The sequence below is a fragment of the Bufo bufo genome, chromosome 4, assembly GCF_905171765.1.
Source record: "Bufo bufo chromosome 4, aBufBuf1.1, whole genome shotgun sequence".
NCBI lineage: Eukaryota > Metazoa > Chordata > Amphibia > Anura > Bufonidae > Bufo > Bufo bufo.
In genome coordinates, this window is record NC_053392.1 from 224,866,635 (window position 1) to 224,882,531 (window position 15,897).

At 46.9% G+C, this 15,897-nt stretch overlaps 1 protein-coding gene across 4 annotated transcripts in view; it reads right to left on the reverse strand.

Annotated features, from left to right (window-relative positions):
• Nucleotides 1–15,897, reverse strand: part of OPA1 (OPA1 mitochondrial dynamin like GTPase) — a 126,103-nt gene that overhangs the window by 23,164 nt on the left and 87,042 nt on the right. For all 4 annotated transcript variants that reach the window (XM_040428342.1, XM_040428340.1, XM_040428341.1 and 1 more), the window contains 9 exons: nt 15,448–15,524; nt 7,027–7,192; nt 6,763–6,915; nt 6,465–6,573; nt 5,173–5,252; nt 4,955–5,095; nt 3,103–3,219; nt 591–684; nt 273–383 (listed from right to left, as the gene is read on the reverse strand). In XM_040428342.1, coding sequence (XP_040284276.1) covers nt 273–383; nt 591–684; nt 3,103–3,219; nt 4,955–5,095; nt 5,173–5,252; nt 6,465–6,573; nt 6,763–6,915; nt 7,027–7,192; nt 15,448–15,524 — 1,048 coding nt within the window. The remainder of the gene's footprint in view (nt 1–272; nt 384–590; nt 685–3,102; nt 3,220–4,954; nt 5,096–5,172; nt 5,253–6,464; nt 6,574–6,762; nt 6,916–7,026; nt 7,193–15,447; nt 15,525–15,897) is intronic.

Here is a 15,897-nt window from a genome sequence, read left to right on the forward strand (position 1 = left end):
TAGTGGTGGCCAGCACCATTGAGGGTCACTACAACGGCCATTGATTGGCTGCAGCAGTCAAGTCTATGCCAAGATGTCATTGTTGGAGCAGGAAATACAGAGACTGACGGGGAAAGAAGCATCAGAACGGGAGCGGTGGGGGATCAGTAAGGTGAGTAGGACTTCTTTTATTATTATTAAACAAAAATGTACATAGCTGGAAACCCATTTCACAAAGGCCAGCAGTGCACCATGAGAGTTGAGAGGATACAAGAATAAAACATTAAACTTACTAAGATCTTCTGCTAGTTGGACCCTCTTTCCGATTAGCAGGTTAACCTTTTTATCCCCATCTTCAGCAAAATCTTCCAAGACTTCCTTTACATTCTTCTCTAAACGTCTTACTGTGTGTACAAATATAAATGTAAATATATATCCTGATATACAACCCTATGACCAATTACAGGACACGCAAGGTCACAAGGATGGGATGAAACTTGTAGAGGCCTCTTTTGCTATCACAATACATCACAACAAATTTGACTCTAAAAATAAAAAAAGGCCATTTTAATGAATATTTCTCATTATATCGGTGATTTTTCAAGTCATACCTTCTGAATTTGTTAGTTGTTGCCTCAAAGTGTTTGCTGTAATTCCCAACATCCGCTGTATTCTCCAGAAAAGGACAACATCGTTGCACTCCAACTAGAATATTGAGACAGAGAGACAACATGTATAGGATAAGTTATGATACAGTGGCAGTGTAATGTTGGCGCCACCTGTGTTTTAGGTGAAGAATTACACACGCAGGAAAAGATCTGCTTCAGTCATGTATTCACAGTTTTTGAACAGGATTTCCCCATATCGTGGCAGAACCTCAGCATTATAGCCGTGATTTTGGAAAGTCATGACAGAAACCGCAATGTAACTGCAACTCATCAAACGCAGTACACAGTGCACCTATAAAAGTTTCACAGGATCTGCAATGGTAGATATAAGCTGCATTTAGACACTGCGAGAAGCAGCCGATCCTTCCCGACAATCGGCTGCTCGTTAAGTGGAGATGAAGCTCTGCCTTTACATGCAGCGATCACCTCCACAGTATGAGGACAAGTGATGGCTGCTGAACTCGCTCATCCCCATATAAAATCAATCTCCTCAGCAACAGAGTGCTGTTTAGGCCTCATGCACATGACCGTTGTTGTGGTCCGCATCCGAGCCGCATTTTTTGTGGCTCGGGTGCGGACCTATTCACTTCAATGGAGCAGCAAAAAATCTGCATCCGTTGCTCCGTTCCGTGGCCCCGCAAAAAAAAAAAAAAAAAAAATAGCATGTCCTATTCTTGTCCGTTTTGCGGACAAGAATAGGCATTTCTACAATGGGCCGCCCGTTCCGTTAATTGCGGAAGGCACATGGGCAGCTTCTGTTTTTTGCGGATCCGCGGTTTGCGGACCGCAAAAAACGGAACGGTTGTGTGCATGAGGCCTTAGACAGCATGATGTTCGCACCTGAGAATGAGCCTTCGTAGGAAAGCTTGTTCCAGATAATTAGGCCGTGTAAATGCGACTTTACACTCCTCGGTCTTTATAAGGATGTTGTTTGGACTTTTTTTTTTACAATGTGTTAAGTAAAATCTTCAGCTATATAAACACCAAGGAACTTAAAACTGTGTAGGAGTGAACACTCATGCTACAATGGCCTCTTTGCATTTTACAACAATCTCTCTTTATGTGTTTTAAAGGTGCTGTCTAAAACCCCTCCAAAAAAAAGAAAAAAAAAAAAGAATTAGAACCAGGAAACTGTAGAAAAAACAAGAACCCACCCACATTTCATGCATAAGTGCTGTATGGGTCAATAAAGAGTACTAGGATACCATGTATGTTTTTTGGTTTTGTTTTTTTACTTTTTATTGATTTAATTTTGATAATTTTCTTTACTGCAATGTTTCCTCTTGTATTATTTACTTTTAAACAAATTTTTTGCCTATTAATTTTTTACTTTACTTTTCTTGTATATGACATTACATTAATGTCTGGGCATGTAAGATAAGAAGCACAGGGAGCTCTTAAGGCATATGTAAAGACTGTACAGCTTTGAAAGACCCGTGTTAGGCTTTCTCCACACTAGCATTCGGCTTGTCCGGCAGGCATATTCTATCTCTGGTATGGGTGGGAACACGGCAACCATGAGTCAGAATGGCTAATCCACTCTTTTTCTTAGGGCGCAGAGTGTGTCAGAGAGTTTAGTAAAACTACAAACAAGGTTCTAGGGATCTGTGGGATCCTCAAAGTACCTGCACACATTGCATATTATGCACAGAGTTTTGTGCAGAAAAACCACAGTGTAATACAGTAACAGCAAAATGAATGAGATTTGCCAAATCTCATGTATATTTTGCATTTTTTTTTCTGTATGGAAAATCACCTGCTGGGTGGATTTTCAAATCCAATGCATGTCAATTGTTTGTGTAATTCCGCACCTTATGTGTATTGTTTTTCCCCACAGACTTCAATTGGAAAAAAAAAAAAAACACACCGAAAACCGCAACAAAAAAAAGGTGATAAATAGTGTTGATTCATGTGCAGTTTTAGTGTGGATTTCATGTGGATTTCCTGCATGCAATTCGGCTCTGTGCACAGGTACCCTTAGACATATGGCACCAATAATTAAAAGTACAAAGCCAACCCCTATAAAGAGAACCTGTCATGTTGAACAGGGTGTCTGAACTACAGGCACCATGTTATAGAGCAGGAGGAGCTGAGCAGATTAATTATAGTTTTGTGGGAGAAGATTCAGTAAAACCTATAATCTATTCATATGAATTCCTGCTTATTCGGGGCTTTGGAGTCAAGAAAGAGGTCCTATCAGTGACTGACAGCCTCCCCTCTATGACTGTGTGTACAGAGATAGCTGTCAATCACTGATAGGACCCCCCCCTGGACTTCAAAGCCTACAATTAGTAGTAATTTTAATGAATGAAATACGGATTACACAGAATTTTTTACCACAGACTATATATCAGTTTGCTCAGCTCCTCCTCCTCCTCCTCAAGGCAAAGGTTCCCTTTAATGAGAAGACTCTTAAACAGAAGTTTCAATTACACGTTTGACAATGATAGCTTACCTCAGAGTCTACAAAATGTCTCTGATAGTAATAGAATCCTCTCCTACACAGATTACAGTGGCCAAGAGCAGTTTGTAAGAAATGTCTTCTGTAAACTTGGTGCCAGGTATCTTTGATCTGGAGAATAACATACAAAAAAACATGATAAAAAGTCTCTCCAAACAACTGACATGGTTAGAGGCAACTGTACGATGCGGTTGGACATAACCAGAGAGTATAGTCCATGAGTCTTATGTTAATTAGAAAACCGTTCCATGTCAGATCTGCAGAAGAATATGTCTGGACGGATGTTTTAATTCATTAGGTCATCAGCAAGTCATCTTCAGCAGCAACTGATTTGATCCCCTCTTCACAACTACATTTAACAGTGAGGGTATTGCCTATAGGATAACTCATGATAGTTGATACCCACAGTCTGATCTAAGGCCAAAGTTAAGTAAACATTCTTCGACTGACACATTTGTCAATGTTGTTTGGCGTTCAGCCATTTTCCTGCGATTTTTCTGCTGCAATAAATTGCCATATTGGCCAGATGTCAATGTAGTGAATTTTATGAAGTTATTCACCCCCCTATGCAGCTGAAACTTTTTTTTAAACTATACATTATTGGTCGCGGTCTTGCACTATGAGTTGGTTTTTGTTGCGGATCTACGTATGGATACCAGAGCAAAAGTTGCAGGCATTCATTAAGGTGCAATAATGGTCCCGCTCTGTGCCCTTTAGCCTAATTTCACACACAGTGTGGTCCATGAAAATTAGCTTTGTGTGATGGCCACATTTCACAGGTCACCTTTGGCTTGGCCTTACCTGAACTCACTGTATCATAGCGATTTGTGATGCTGTGAGTTCCAGCCTGACTGTGGATCTACTGTACTGTACTCAAACAATGCTGTTAGTGACAGCAGACCCGCAGTTGGGCTGGAACTCACAGATTCTTGGATTACTATGACACAGTGAGAGTTCGGGTCACTCGAGCCATGGTCGGCCTCAGAAATGCATTCCTCACACGGACTACTTCTCCTGGACCACACTCACTCATACAAAATTAGCCTAAGGGTACCAATACATGTGAATGTATCCTTAATGATATATACACCTGTACAAGCAGCGGTGCCGTAGCTTTTACACCTAAACAGGTTGTAAAGTTCTTTTTTCTAGAAAATAAAATGGGCATTTTGCCCACACTGTATAAGGCTACTTTCACACTAGCGTTCTGCTGTCCGCTCGTGAGCTCCGTTTGAAGGGGCTCACGAGCGGAGCAGAACGCTTCCGTCCAGCCCTGATGCAGTCTGAATGGATGCGGATCCGCTCAGACTGCATCAGTCTGGCAGCGTTCAGCCTCCGCTCCGCTCGCCTCCGGACGGCCAGGCGGACAGCTGAACGCTGCTTGCAGCGTTCGGGTGTCCGCCTGGCCGTGCGGATCCGTCCAGACTTACAATGTAAGTCAATGGGAACGGATCCGCTTGAAGATGACACCATATGGCTCAATCTTCAAGCGGATCCGTCCCCCATTGACTTTACATTGAAAGTCTGAACGGATCCGCTCAGGCTACTTTCGCACTTAGAAATTTTTCTAAGTTATTAATGCAGACGGATCCGTACTGAACGGAGCCTCCGTCTGCATTAATATGATCGGATCCGTTCAGAACGGATCCGATCAAGCGCAAGTGTGAAAGTAGCCTAAATAGAATGGTTCTGTATCCTATGAACCAGAAAATAACTATTGTAGGGTTTTGCCAAACTGGAAAAAAGATGGCATACAGTATGTAAATCAACATGAGACGTATATTATATTGTGAAGAAAAAAAAGTAACCGTATTTACATTGATTTATATACTCATTTGGTGCTCACCAAAACTGGATCCACTTCTACGCCCCGGGTTTCTAGATTCTTTCTTACAGTGGTGACTTCATCACTGGCAAGATAGGCAGGATGGTCTTCATTTACCTTCAGCATCTTTTCAAGTTCATTTTTTGTTTCATTTCGTGTATTCTTTAATGGAGAAATAAAGATTTTTAGACAATGTCTAAAGCAAGTGATTGACTTAAACCTGTCTTAGAAACTTTTACCTGTTCTGAATTTCGAGAAATCCAAGAAACCCATCTCTCTCTCCAGTCAGGACCCACCATATCCCGAATGACAGATTCAGCTGCAAAGGAAGATATATTTTAAGCTGGGCTTATCAGAAGATTAAATGGGTCTACGGAGGAAATCGCTCATGGGAATTTACTCATTAGAGGAGCTCTGAAAAATGAAATCAGATTGGTTGCTAAGCCAGTTTACCTTTACACCAGTTTTGATTAATCTACCCCATTGACTTTAATGGGTCATTGTTCAGTCCAGGTGCTGTCCCGTTCTAAAGTCAGACAGAATCTAGACTGGAAGATTGGGGATATTTATAAAGAGCAGTGCTCTGCACTGCCGGTGGATGCACCTAATTTATAATGAGGCTTAGGGTATATTCTGTTCAACTTGCCAGAGATACAGGTACAGGGATATGATCTTCAGCTGTACCCCAGTAGGAATGAGTTCATGAGGAGACATGAAATAAAGAGAAGAGGGTGGGGGTGTGGTAATTAGCCGCACTTGTATGCAGTCAGCTATATTACCACAGCCCTATCTTACCACAGTCTGTCCTGTCCATCCTCTCTGCACTTCATGTCTCCTCATGAACTTTTCCTACAGAGATTCAGCTGAAGATCTTAGAAGTTGTCTTCAGGATCATAATCCCTGACAAGCAGAGCAGAGAGGAAAATAGGCGGGGATCCGACACCCGGCACCCCATCAACTATATGAAGGGAAGGAGGGTGCAGTGTGCATGTGCCATCTCCCTTCTCTCTTCCTGCTTGCTGCTATGTCTATGGTAAAGCCGTAGCGAGCAGGAAGAGAGAAGGGAGCAGATGGCACATGAACATTCTGAGCGTCTTCCCTTCATACAGCTCATCGTCGGGGGTGCCGGGTATCAGACCCTCACCGATCTGATATTCATGACCTATCCTGAGGAGAACCCCTTTAACTCGTTAAGATTCAAGATGAAGATCTCTACATCTATATATGTATGGCATGCTGAGCGTTCAGAACAGTGTAAATGATGTAGAGGACACGTCACTTACTGAAGCGCAGCAGCCACTTCAAAACTGCTGATTGTTAGGGATGCCGAGATTCTGACCCCACTGACCTAATACTGAATGACTAATCTGAGGATGTCATCAAAATTAAAATCCCGGGAAATGCTTTCAAGTTATGTGCCATATAGAAAAAAAGCAGACAAGTTGGCACCATGCAAGACTGAGCAAATATGATTGCTGCAGTTTGCACAGAAGGATACTGTATTTCTAGGTATACAGGTTTAACCACTTACTATCTTTCAAACGACTTTTCAAGGTATCCTCCATAAAATGAATTGCAGCATCCCACTGTTGTTTGTCTGAGATTGAACGGTCTTCTAAAGCATTGTGCTGGATAACCCTCTAGCAGAAACAACGTAAAGAAGTCCTTTTAATCAATATACAGAAAGTGAAGAAAGTCATTACAGTCAGTCACAACTATAAATCATATCTTGTCTGAATTAACATGAAGAATGGCAATAATAATCCCTAAAAATACTTCAATGCCCTAAGCAATGGGCTGGAGCTATTGATGTAAAGAGATAAAACTACCAAACTATCCTCTGCTTGCTCGTTCCATTTATGTCTCTTGATGCTCTCTTCTTTCACTGCCTCCTTTAACTTGTCAAATATGTCATCATGTTCTTTGCCTTTCTGTTCAGTCATGAAGCGGGAGAATTCCTGTTGAAGGGTTTCCCACGCCACCTAAGAATGGAGAGATAACGCTAATGAAGGCAAAACATGTTCTCATTGTTCAGTTTCCATTAAGAGCATCAGTACTACTACACACAGAACAGAGAAATTATATGTATTAACCTCCACCGCTTTATTAGGCAGCTGCTTGTCAGTCCACTGCTTCAGCTTGATATCTACTGTGGTATTAAAGGTTCCTGAGTTCATGGTCTGTGCTGCGGGAAGATAGATGTTCTCAATCACATGGGTGGACACTCTGTCCCATAGTGTCTTCTGAAGAATCTCTTCCCTATTTGAAATAAAATATTAATATGGAAAAATTGTTTGAATTCTACCTAGAAAACCAAGAAGGAAAACATGTCTCCACAATTCTAACTTTTTATCTATGTAAGGCTGGAGTCCGGGAAAAACGGTCAGTGTGTCAGTCACATTTCCCAGACTGAGGGCTGCTGTTCTGACCCGAACTTATTGCGTCATAGCGATTTGTGATGCAGTGAGTTCCTATCTGACTGTAGGTCTATTACACTGTACTTACATCATGATGTGAGTAAAAACTGACCAGCTTCACACCAGGAAAAAAAAATTTGGGATGATTGGGGCTTGCGTACGTGGAGCATAGTCTGGATAACAGACTCCGAGAGACCGCGGAACCTCAGGAGCACGGCTTCAACAGCCACGCCGTTAAACGCAGCCGAGGTAAACTCGGGTGGAGTAGCGGACCTTGGGAAAGGAGGTTGGGACGTAGAGGAAGCTGCCAGAGAGCGTCGGCGAGCAGAAACAGAAGATCTGCGTACCACGCTCTGCGGGGCCACCAGAATCGCCGGGACCCGAGCCGCCTTCAGGCGTTTGAGGACCCTGGGAAGGAGCGGGATGGGAGGAAAGAGGTATAAGAGGCTGAACTGGGACCAAGGAAGGACCAGAGCATCTGAGGCTAGCGCCTTAGGGTCCGGGGACCTTGCGAAGTAACGCGGAAGCTTGTGGTTCAGACGGGAAGCAGAGAGGTCCACTTCCGGAGAGCTCCAACGCTGACAGAGTTGTAGAAACACGTCTGGGTGAAGGGCCCACTCGCCCGGGACGGGGCGTTGGCGACTGAGGGAGTCTGCTGCCCAATTGTCGACCCCGGGGATGTGAAATGCGGAGAGGACCGGAACAAAGTCCTCCGCCAACCGTAGTATGTGTGAGGCCTCTTCCATGACCCTCACGGTTCTGGTGCCCCCTGGTGGTTCAGGTAAGCCACCGCAGTGGAGTTGTCCGTTTGGATCCGGACCAGGAGACCGGTGAGAAGCTGCGTCCAGTGGGACAGAGCCAGAAAAATCGCCCTGAGCTCCAGGATGTCGATGTACAGGGAGGATTCCACCGCTAACCACAGGCAGTGAGGGACTCGAAGACAGCTCCCCAACCCACCAGGCTGGCATCTGTGGAAATCACCCACCAATGTGGGGGAAGAAAAGACTTGCCGAGAGAGAGCGTGCGAGGTAGCAGCCACCAGCTCAACTCCCTGCGGACAAGAGGGGAAAGTCGAACCAGGCAGTCGAGGCCTGACTGGGACTTGTCCCAGCTGGACAGGGTCGCCAGCTGAAGAGGCCAGGAGCGGAATTGCACAAAAAGAATCGCCTCGAAAGAAGCAACCATCCAGCCCAGACCCCGCATGCAAGTCCGGAGAGGTAGGGGGGATGGCTTGCGAAGGCGAGCCACTCGAGCCCGGAGAGACATTACCTTGTCCTGGGGAAGGAACACTCGACAGTGTCGAAGACCATGCCCAGGAAATCCATTCTCTGGCGGGAAACCAGAGAAGACCTGGGATAGTTTACCAACCACCCTAAATATTCGATCCCTTTATTGTTTAAAATATGTTGTAACACTTAAAACTTTGACTTTATCTGTGATTCCATCTGGCACTCTCGAGATTGGCGCTCATTTCCTCACGTTATCACTGACAACGGTGTTTTGCCCGTGTTGGGTCATTCCTTCTCCCCTTCCTCCACCTTGTCACTGTTTATGCTGATCGTTTGCCTGATTCTCAAGTGTTGAGCTTTGCTGACACTAGAGCAGCCTTCTCTACTGCATCACCTCCACACACTTTGGTGTACATCTCTATTACGGTCCTGTTGGGGCCTCTAGTCTATCCCTTTCCTTCAAGGACATATCTCTGCCCATTCGGATAACCTCCCTGTTTTTTCTTTTGTTTTTCATGGGACAGGACAGACAGGGTGATATGGAGGCTGGCCAGGTTGTCCTCCAGGGACAGAGCCTTGACCAGCAGGTCGTCCAGGTAGGGAATCACCGCCACTCCCCGGGTATGGAGGAGAGCGATAAGGGGAGCCAGGACCTTCGTGAAGACCCTCGGGGCGGAGGCTAAACCGAAGGGTAGAGCCACGAACTGGAAATGCAGAGAACCTACCTTGAAGCGAATGAACCACTGATGGGCCAAGTCTATGGGGACGTGAAGGAATGCATCCTGTATGTCAATGGACGACAGAAACTTGCCCTCCTCCAGGGAGGCAATCACTGACCTGAGCGACTCTATGCGGAAGTGTCGGGTCCGGACAAGGCGGTTGAGCACCTTCAGATCCAGTATAGGGCGGAGGGATCCGTCCTTCTTGGGAACTGTGAAGAGATTGGAGTAAAATCCCTGGAAGCATTCCGAATTGGGGACGGGACTGGAACAAATACTCAGAGGGATTGAAGGGAATGAATGGCCTGGGGAGACATGAAAAACTGACCCGATGGAAGGGTGGGAAACTCTATCTTGTAGCTGGAGCAAACGACCTCCAGAACCCATGCATCGTCCACGCTTGCGCGCCAAATCTTCTGAAAGGCGAGCAAGCTGTCCCCCGACCGGCGGCAAAGAGCAGTCATCCAGAAGAGGTTTTTGCAGACTGGGGTTTGGAAGGCTTGGGGCGAGAATGGCTTTGAAGCAAGGCCCCGCCGACTTTTTGTCCAAGTGGGAGGAGGAGTCCCGAAAGGAATGAAAATTTTTTGGACCGCGATGCCGCCAAGGGAAGGCGACGGCGGCTTTGGGGGAGGAGGGAGCTTTTTCCTCCAGTGACTTCGGAAATAAATTTCCCCAAAGCGTTTCCCAAATAATTTTTTGCCCTGAAAAGGGAGAGAGATGAGCGCCTTCTTGGAGACCGCATCTGCCGCCCATGTACGGAGCCAGACCGTATGGCGGATGGCCACAGAATTAGCAGCCGCCCTGCTAGATCGGCAATTCCAGGGAGGCATCACATAGGTACCGGGATGCCTGGAGAAGCTGAGGCGCAAGAACGGAAAACTCTCCTTGAGCAGAATCCGGCAGGGACCGGATGAGCTGCTTGGCCCAGACCACACAGGCTTTAGCGACCCAGGAGGCGGGAAAAGCAGGCTGAACAGTGGAGCCTGCTGCCACAAAAATGGACTTCACCAAAGAATCAATCCGCTTATCAGTGGGATCCGACAAGGAAGCCGCATCAACCAAAGGAAGGGTGGTGGCCTTGGCTAAGCAGGCCACCTGAGGGTCTACCACCTGGGGTGGGACTGACCAGAGGTTAACGGACTCCTCACTGAAAGGAAAAAGTGTGTCCGAACCCTTAGAGGTCTGCAGGCGCCTATCAGGCTGACGCCAATCCTTGGCCAGGAGTGCATCAAGATCCGGGAGGTTAAGAAAAACCAACACGGAGCGTTTGCAACGGCGGAAGGACACAGATTCCTAAGTAAAGGAGGGGGGAGAACGTCCTGCACTCGGAGAGCGTCTCTAACTGCCTTAACGAGGTCCTGCATGGCTGCAGACAATGTTTAACTCTGCTCTGATGCTGAATCTGAGTCAGAGGTGTCCCCAGTAGCGGCAGAAGACGAGACTTCGCCTGTCTCAGACTTGTCCGGAGAGTGACCCGAGGATGCGTGTGACGCGGCTGAGACTACTCAAGGTCTATTACTGGTGTCAGAGCGGGGGCGTGCCCCTTCAGCAACATGGTCCCTGCGTGGGGATGAAACTGCCGCAATTTGAGCGATCAAGCGACTGCACCATGGACCGGGAGAGGCTGGTAACATTCCCAATGGCTTGGGACAGTGAGGCGGCCCAATCAGGAGGGACCGACACCACAGAGGGGGCCAGGGCGTCAGGAGGGGGCATGGGGTCAAGGCACTGCAGACAGAGCGAGTTAGATTGCAGGGAAGGCAAGGCCTTATTGCATCGGGAGCACATATAATGAACAGCTACCCCAATAGGCACCCGGGTTTGGGGGTCTTCTCTGGCCGAGGACATGCTGGCAGGAGAAGAAAACCTTGGAGAAAAAAAAGGTTAGCCAGGAGAGGCTATCCTACCAGGCCCCAGGTGCTGTGTCCCAAGATGCGCTGCAGCAGCTAAGGAAGGTCACTGGTTGGAGCAAGGAAACAGAACCTGGGCCCTGGAAGGCCATGGGTCCGACCGGCAGGCTGGAGAAAAATGAGGCTGGGAACTAAGGTATTTGTGGCCAGGGAATAAATTTACCAACCACCCGTACTGCCGCATGAACTGTCCCTAAAAGTGCCCCCGCTGACGCCCCCTGGCCAGGAGGTGGAAAGGGATCCGTGGGAATGCTGGCAAGCCACTGCAGAGGCAGTAATGGGAACTGGGTGACCGGCAAGGTACCGAAGTAGCGTGCCCCCAGGGGGTGCAACAAAAGTGGAGGACCCACCTGCAGCAGGTGAAAAACCTGCAGAAGGAAGAAAAGCATCAAGATGAAAAATAAAATAACAAAATAGCAGAAAAACCTGCAGAAAAAAAAACGCAGTCCCCATAGCTCTGGGTGCTTTTATTGTATTTAAAAAAAACGATTTGATACATATGCAAATTAACCTGAGATGAGTCCTGTCCCTGATTCATCTCGGGGACAGGACACATCTCAGGTTAATTTGCATATGTATCAAATCGGTTTTTTTACACAATAAAAGCACCCAGAGCAATGGGGACTGGGTATTGTGGATGTGCTAGCGGCCATCTAGCAACCCATGTCCTCATCTCTATACACAAAATCCCGGTGACAGGTTCCCTTTAATGCATCATTGTGATTTATGATGCAGTTAGTTCTTATATGACCTACTGTACTTACATCATCATGTGAGTAAAATATGATAAACCTGCGATCGCATAGGAACTGATTGAATAATAAATCACTATAATATACAGTAATTTCTGGTCAGATGAGCAGCCGTCAGTAGATACGGTCAACATGTGGGTGATGTGTTTCCTGGACTGAAAACTATTGCGTATGTGCAATCGTTTTCATACATGAGGTAAGAATGAACAAATTGTAGCAAAAAAAAGTAAACGGAAAAGGAAGGTATCCAGATCTTTAATCTGGGATACAATGAGATTTGTACCAAATGACAAGATGAAACATAAGTTTAAACTAACATCACATTCCATCCCATATTAACCCCAACTAGAGTTGTTGCGATACCAAATTTTTGATTCGGTTTCGATACCATAAAAAAGTATTGCGATACTCAATACCACGCGAAAAAATAAACCGCTCTGTGTAGGAAAAGTCGCATCATTGGTGGCGCAGTGCGCCCGCCCCTCCTCCCAGTTCATTGGTGGCAGCAGCAGCAGCAGCACAGGGGGGAGGAAGAGACTGCTTCCTTCTCCCCTGTGCTGCTGAGAGAACATGAGCGCGCTGACAGCAGAGCTCTCATGTTCAGAGATACTAGACTGCGCAGCAGCGCAGGCTAGTATCGAAAAAAACCGCGATTTTTGTAAAACTTACCAGTAAAATCTCTTTCTCGCTCTTCATTGGGGGACACAGAGACCGTGGGTATAGCTATGTCCTCTAGGAGGCGTTGACACTGGTAAAAGCTGTTAGCTCCTCCCCTGGCAGCTATAACCCCACCAGCCTGGAGAGAGAGCTTCAGTTTGTGAGAAGCCGTAGGAGAAGCAAGTAAACCAATGAAAAAACGTGGAACAGCAACTAATGCCAAAAACCGAACTAGGTTCTAACCAGCAACAGCCACAACTGTGGTCGAACAACAATACTGGGTGGGTGGCTGTGTCCCCTAATGAAGAGCGAGAAAGAGATTTTACTGGTAAGTTTTACAAAAATCTCGTTTTCTCGCCCATATTCATTGGTAGACACCGAGACCGTGGGACGTCCGAGAGCAGTCCACAGGGAGGGAAAACCACAGACCCATGGAGTAAGGGCCCCTGCAGGCAACTAAGAACTGTCGCCTGCAAGACCATGCAACCCAAGGCGGCGTCCGCCGATGCATAAATATGCGCCTGTCAAAATTTTGTGAATGTGCATAAGGAGGACAGCAGCCACCCTGCACAACTGCGCGGCCGAACCTTGAATCCTCCGAGCCCAAGAGCGCCCACCGCTCTGGTGGAGTGAGCCGTGACACCGAAGGGCGGGACCCTGCCCCGAGTGCAGTATGCTTAAGCAAATGCAGACGTGCAAGTGCCACCCTGGAGGCAGCCAATGCCTTGCGAGGACCCTCCGGGATGACAAAAAAGGAGAGTCCGTACGCCGGAGGTAATGCATACGACAAGTACTGCTGTCTATCTCGGACGCCATCTTGGAAGATCGCACCGGAATAATGGCAGAGACCGAACCACTGATGTCTCCTTTCAGACCAAATCTCTCCAGTGAGGGAGGGTGCGTCTGACCCTAGGGAGGAAGGGTGGGGGTGTGAAGGAGACCGAGGAGGAAGTATCCTGCTCTGGCCCACTATGTGCAATCCTGCCTCTCAAGAACTCGCCCATGGCAGCTGGAGACTGCGCCGGTGGAATCTATAAGCCAAACCACTTGGGGGTGGAATGGCGACTTCTAGAGGTTCACTCACCGGATTTCGCAGGTGGAGCTACATCAACCAAACGACCCCGGAGGGTGGATTGGGAATTTTTCAGAGGTCCTCCATTGGGTTGTACAGGCAGTTCTTTGTTAACCAAACGACCTTGGAGGGTGGATTGGGAAAGTCCGGAGATCCACCATTGGATTGCGCAGGCGGTGCTTATCCCACAAACGACCCAGGAGGGTGATTGGGAAGATCTGGAGATCCACCATCGGATTGCGCAGGCAGCGCTTTTTCAACCAAACCGACCCCGGAGGGTGATTGGGAAGGTCTGGATGTCCCCCATAGGATTGCGCAGGTGGTGCTTATCAACCAAACGACCCTGAAGGGTGATTGGGAAGGTCCGGATGTCCCCCATAGGATTGCGCAGGTGGTGCTTATCAACCAAACGACCCGGGAGGGTGATTGGGAAGGCCGGATGTACACAATTGAATTGCGCAGGCAGCACTTTATTAACCAAACGACCCCTGAGGGTGAGTGGGAAGTCCGGATGTACACCATTGTATATGTGCAGGCAGCGTTTTATCAACCAAAACGACCACAGGGGGTGATTGGGAAGGTCCTGATGTACACAGTCAGATTGCGCAGGTGGTTCTCATCCACCAAACGACCCCGGAGGGCGATTGGGAAGGTCCGGATGTACACAATTGGATTGCGCAAGCAGCGCTTGGCAACCAAATGGCCCCAGAGGGTGAGTGGAAGATAGAGAGATCTACCATTGGGGGGGGGGGGGGGGGGGCAGCAGTGCGGATGACCGGCACTGGCGCAACTCGACCCCGGGAGAACAGGGAGGCGAGGTGTCCACTGTTTTCCCATTTGCAAAAGAAGGAAAAAAATAAAATAAAATAAAAAATCTTCAGGAGATCTCTCTGAAGCTCTCTCTCCAGGCTGGAGGGGTATAGCTGCCAGGGGAGGAGCTAACAGCTTTTACTAGTGTCAACGCCTCCTAGAGGACAGAGCTATACCCACGGGTCTCTGTGTCCCCCAATGAATATGGGCGAGAAAATGGAAATCCCGGTATCGTATCGATACCGGGACAAAAGTATCGATTGGGTATCGAAATTTCGATACCCGCAACAACCCCAACCCCAACTGTATAGCTAAACACAGTAGTCGAAGTTACAACGTATTGCTCCCCAACCTGTCTGTCCACCTTCAATTTTGCACCAATAAAGCCGAGTTCACACTTCAGATAATTGGTTGGTTATTTCCATCAGTTATTGTGAGCCAAATCCAGTAGTGAAGCCTACTCAGAGATCAGGCATAATGGAAACATTTGCACCTGTTCTGGTTTTGACTCACAATAACTGATGGAAATAACTGACAAAATAACTGAAGTGTGAACTTGGCCTAATCATCCTATTGCAGTCACCCTTAGGCTACATTCATATCTCCAGTGAATGTTTCCGGCAGAGAACAGCCTGTTGGCGTTCACCGGATCCAAGATCAATAGTTCACCGCCGGATCCCTATTGACTATAGCAGGATCCGGCGGTGATCTGGCAGTTTTCGGCCATTAATGCTGGGATTCAGCTGGACAAACAACGCTGCATGCATTGGTTTTTGTCCGGCCGACAGCCAGCATATAAACCGGTTCAGGCTGGAAGATTATCACGGAGATGTGAACGTAACCTTACCAGACTGCACCTGACTGTGAGCATCCACTGAAACACTACAGTATAATCCATAGACTCACATAGACTCTAAATACAATTAGCACATGGTGTTATATGCGTACCAGTGCTTTGGAGTGACTTGGGTGAGGCTTATTACTTCATCAAGGATTTCATTTTTGGCTTTTTCAAACAGTTCATTCTGAGGGAAAATAAAAAATTGTTAACAAATGTTTCCAGAACAAACTTTGTTGGCATTTTACCCCTTATTATCTACTGTCTCCAGTGAGTGTCTTTTGGTCATTACAGAATTTCTTTCACTCAGATCTCAAAAAAATGACTGACCCCTTAAAGGAAAAGCCAAGAAAAGGTACTGATTCAACTGGTAGGGAGTTTAAAGGGCAATGCTGATAATGCTTAGCATTATGCTTTATTAATTAGATTTAGGATATGTATACATTTTTTTTTTTAAAACATCCCTGGAGGTGACCATATTGTTGAGACATAGCTCCTTCTTACATTAGGCAATAGAACAGGGCACATGTTCTTTATGGCAACTGCAATGCATGTTTGTT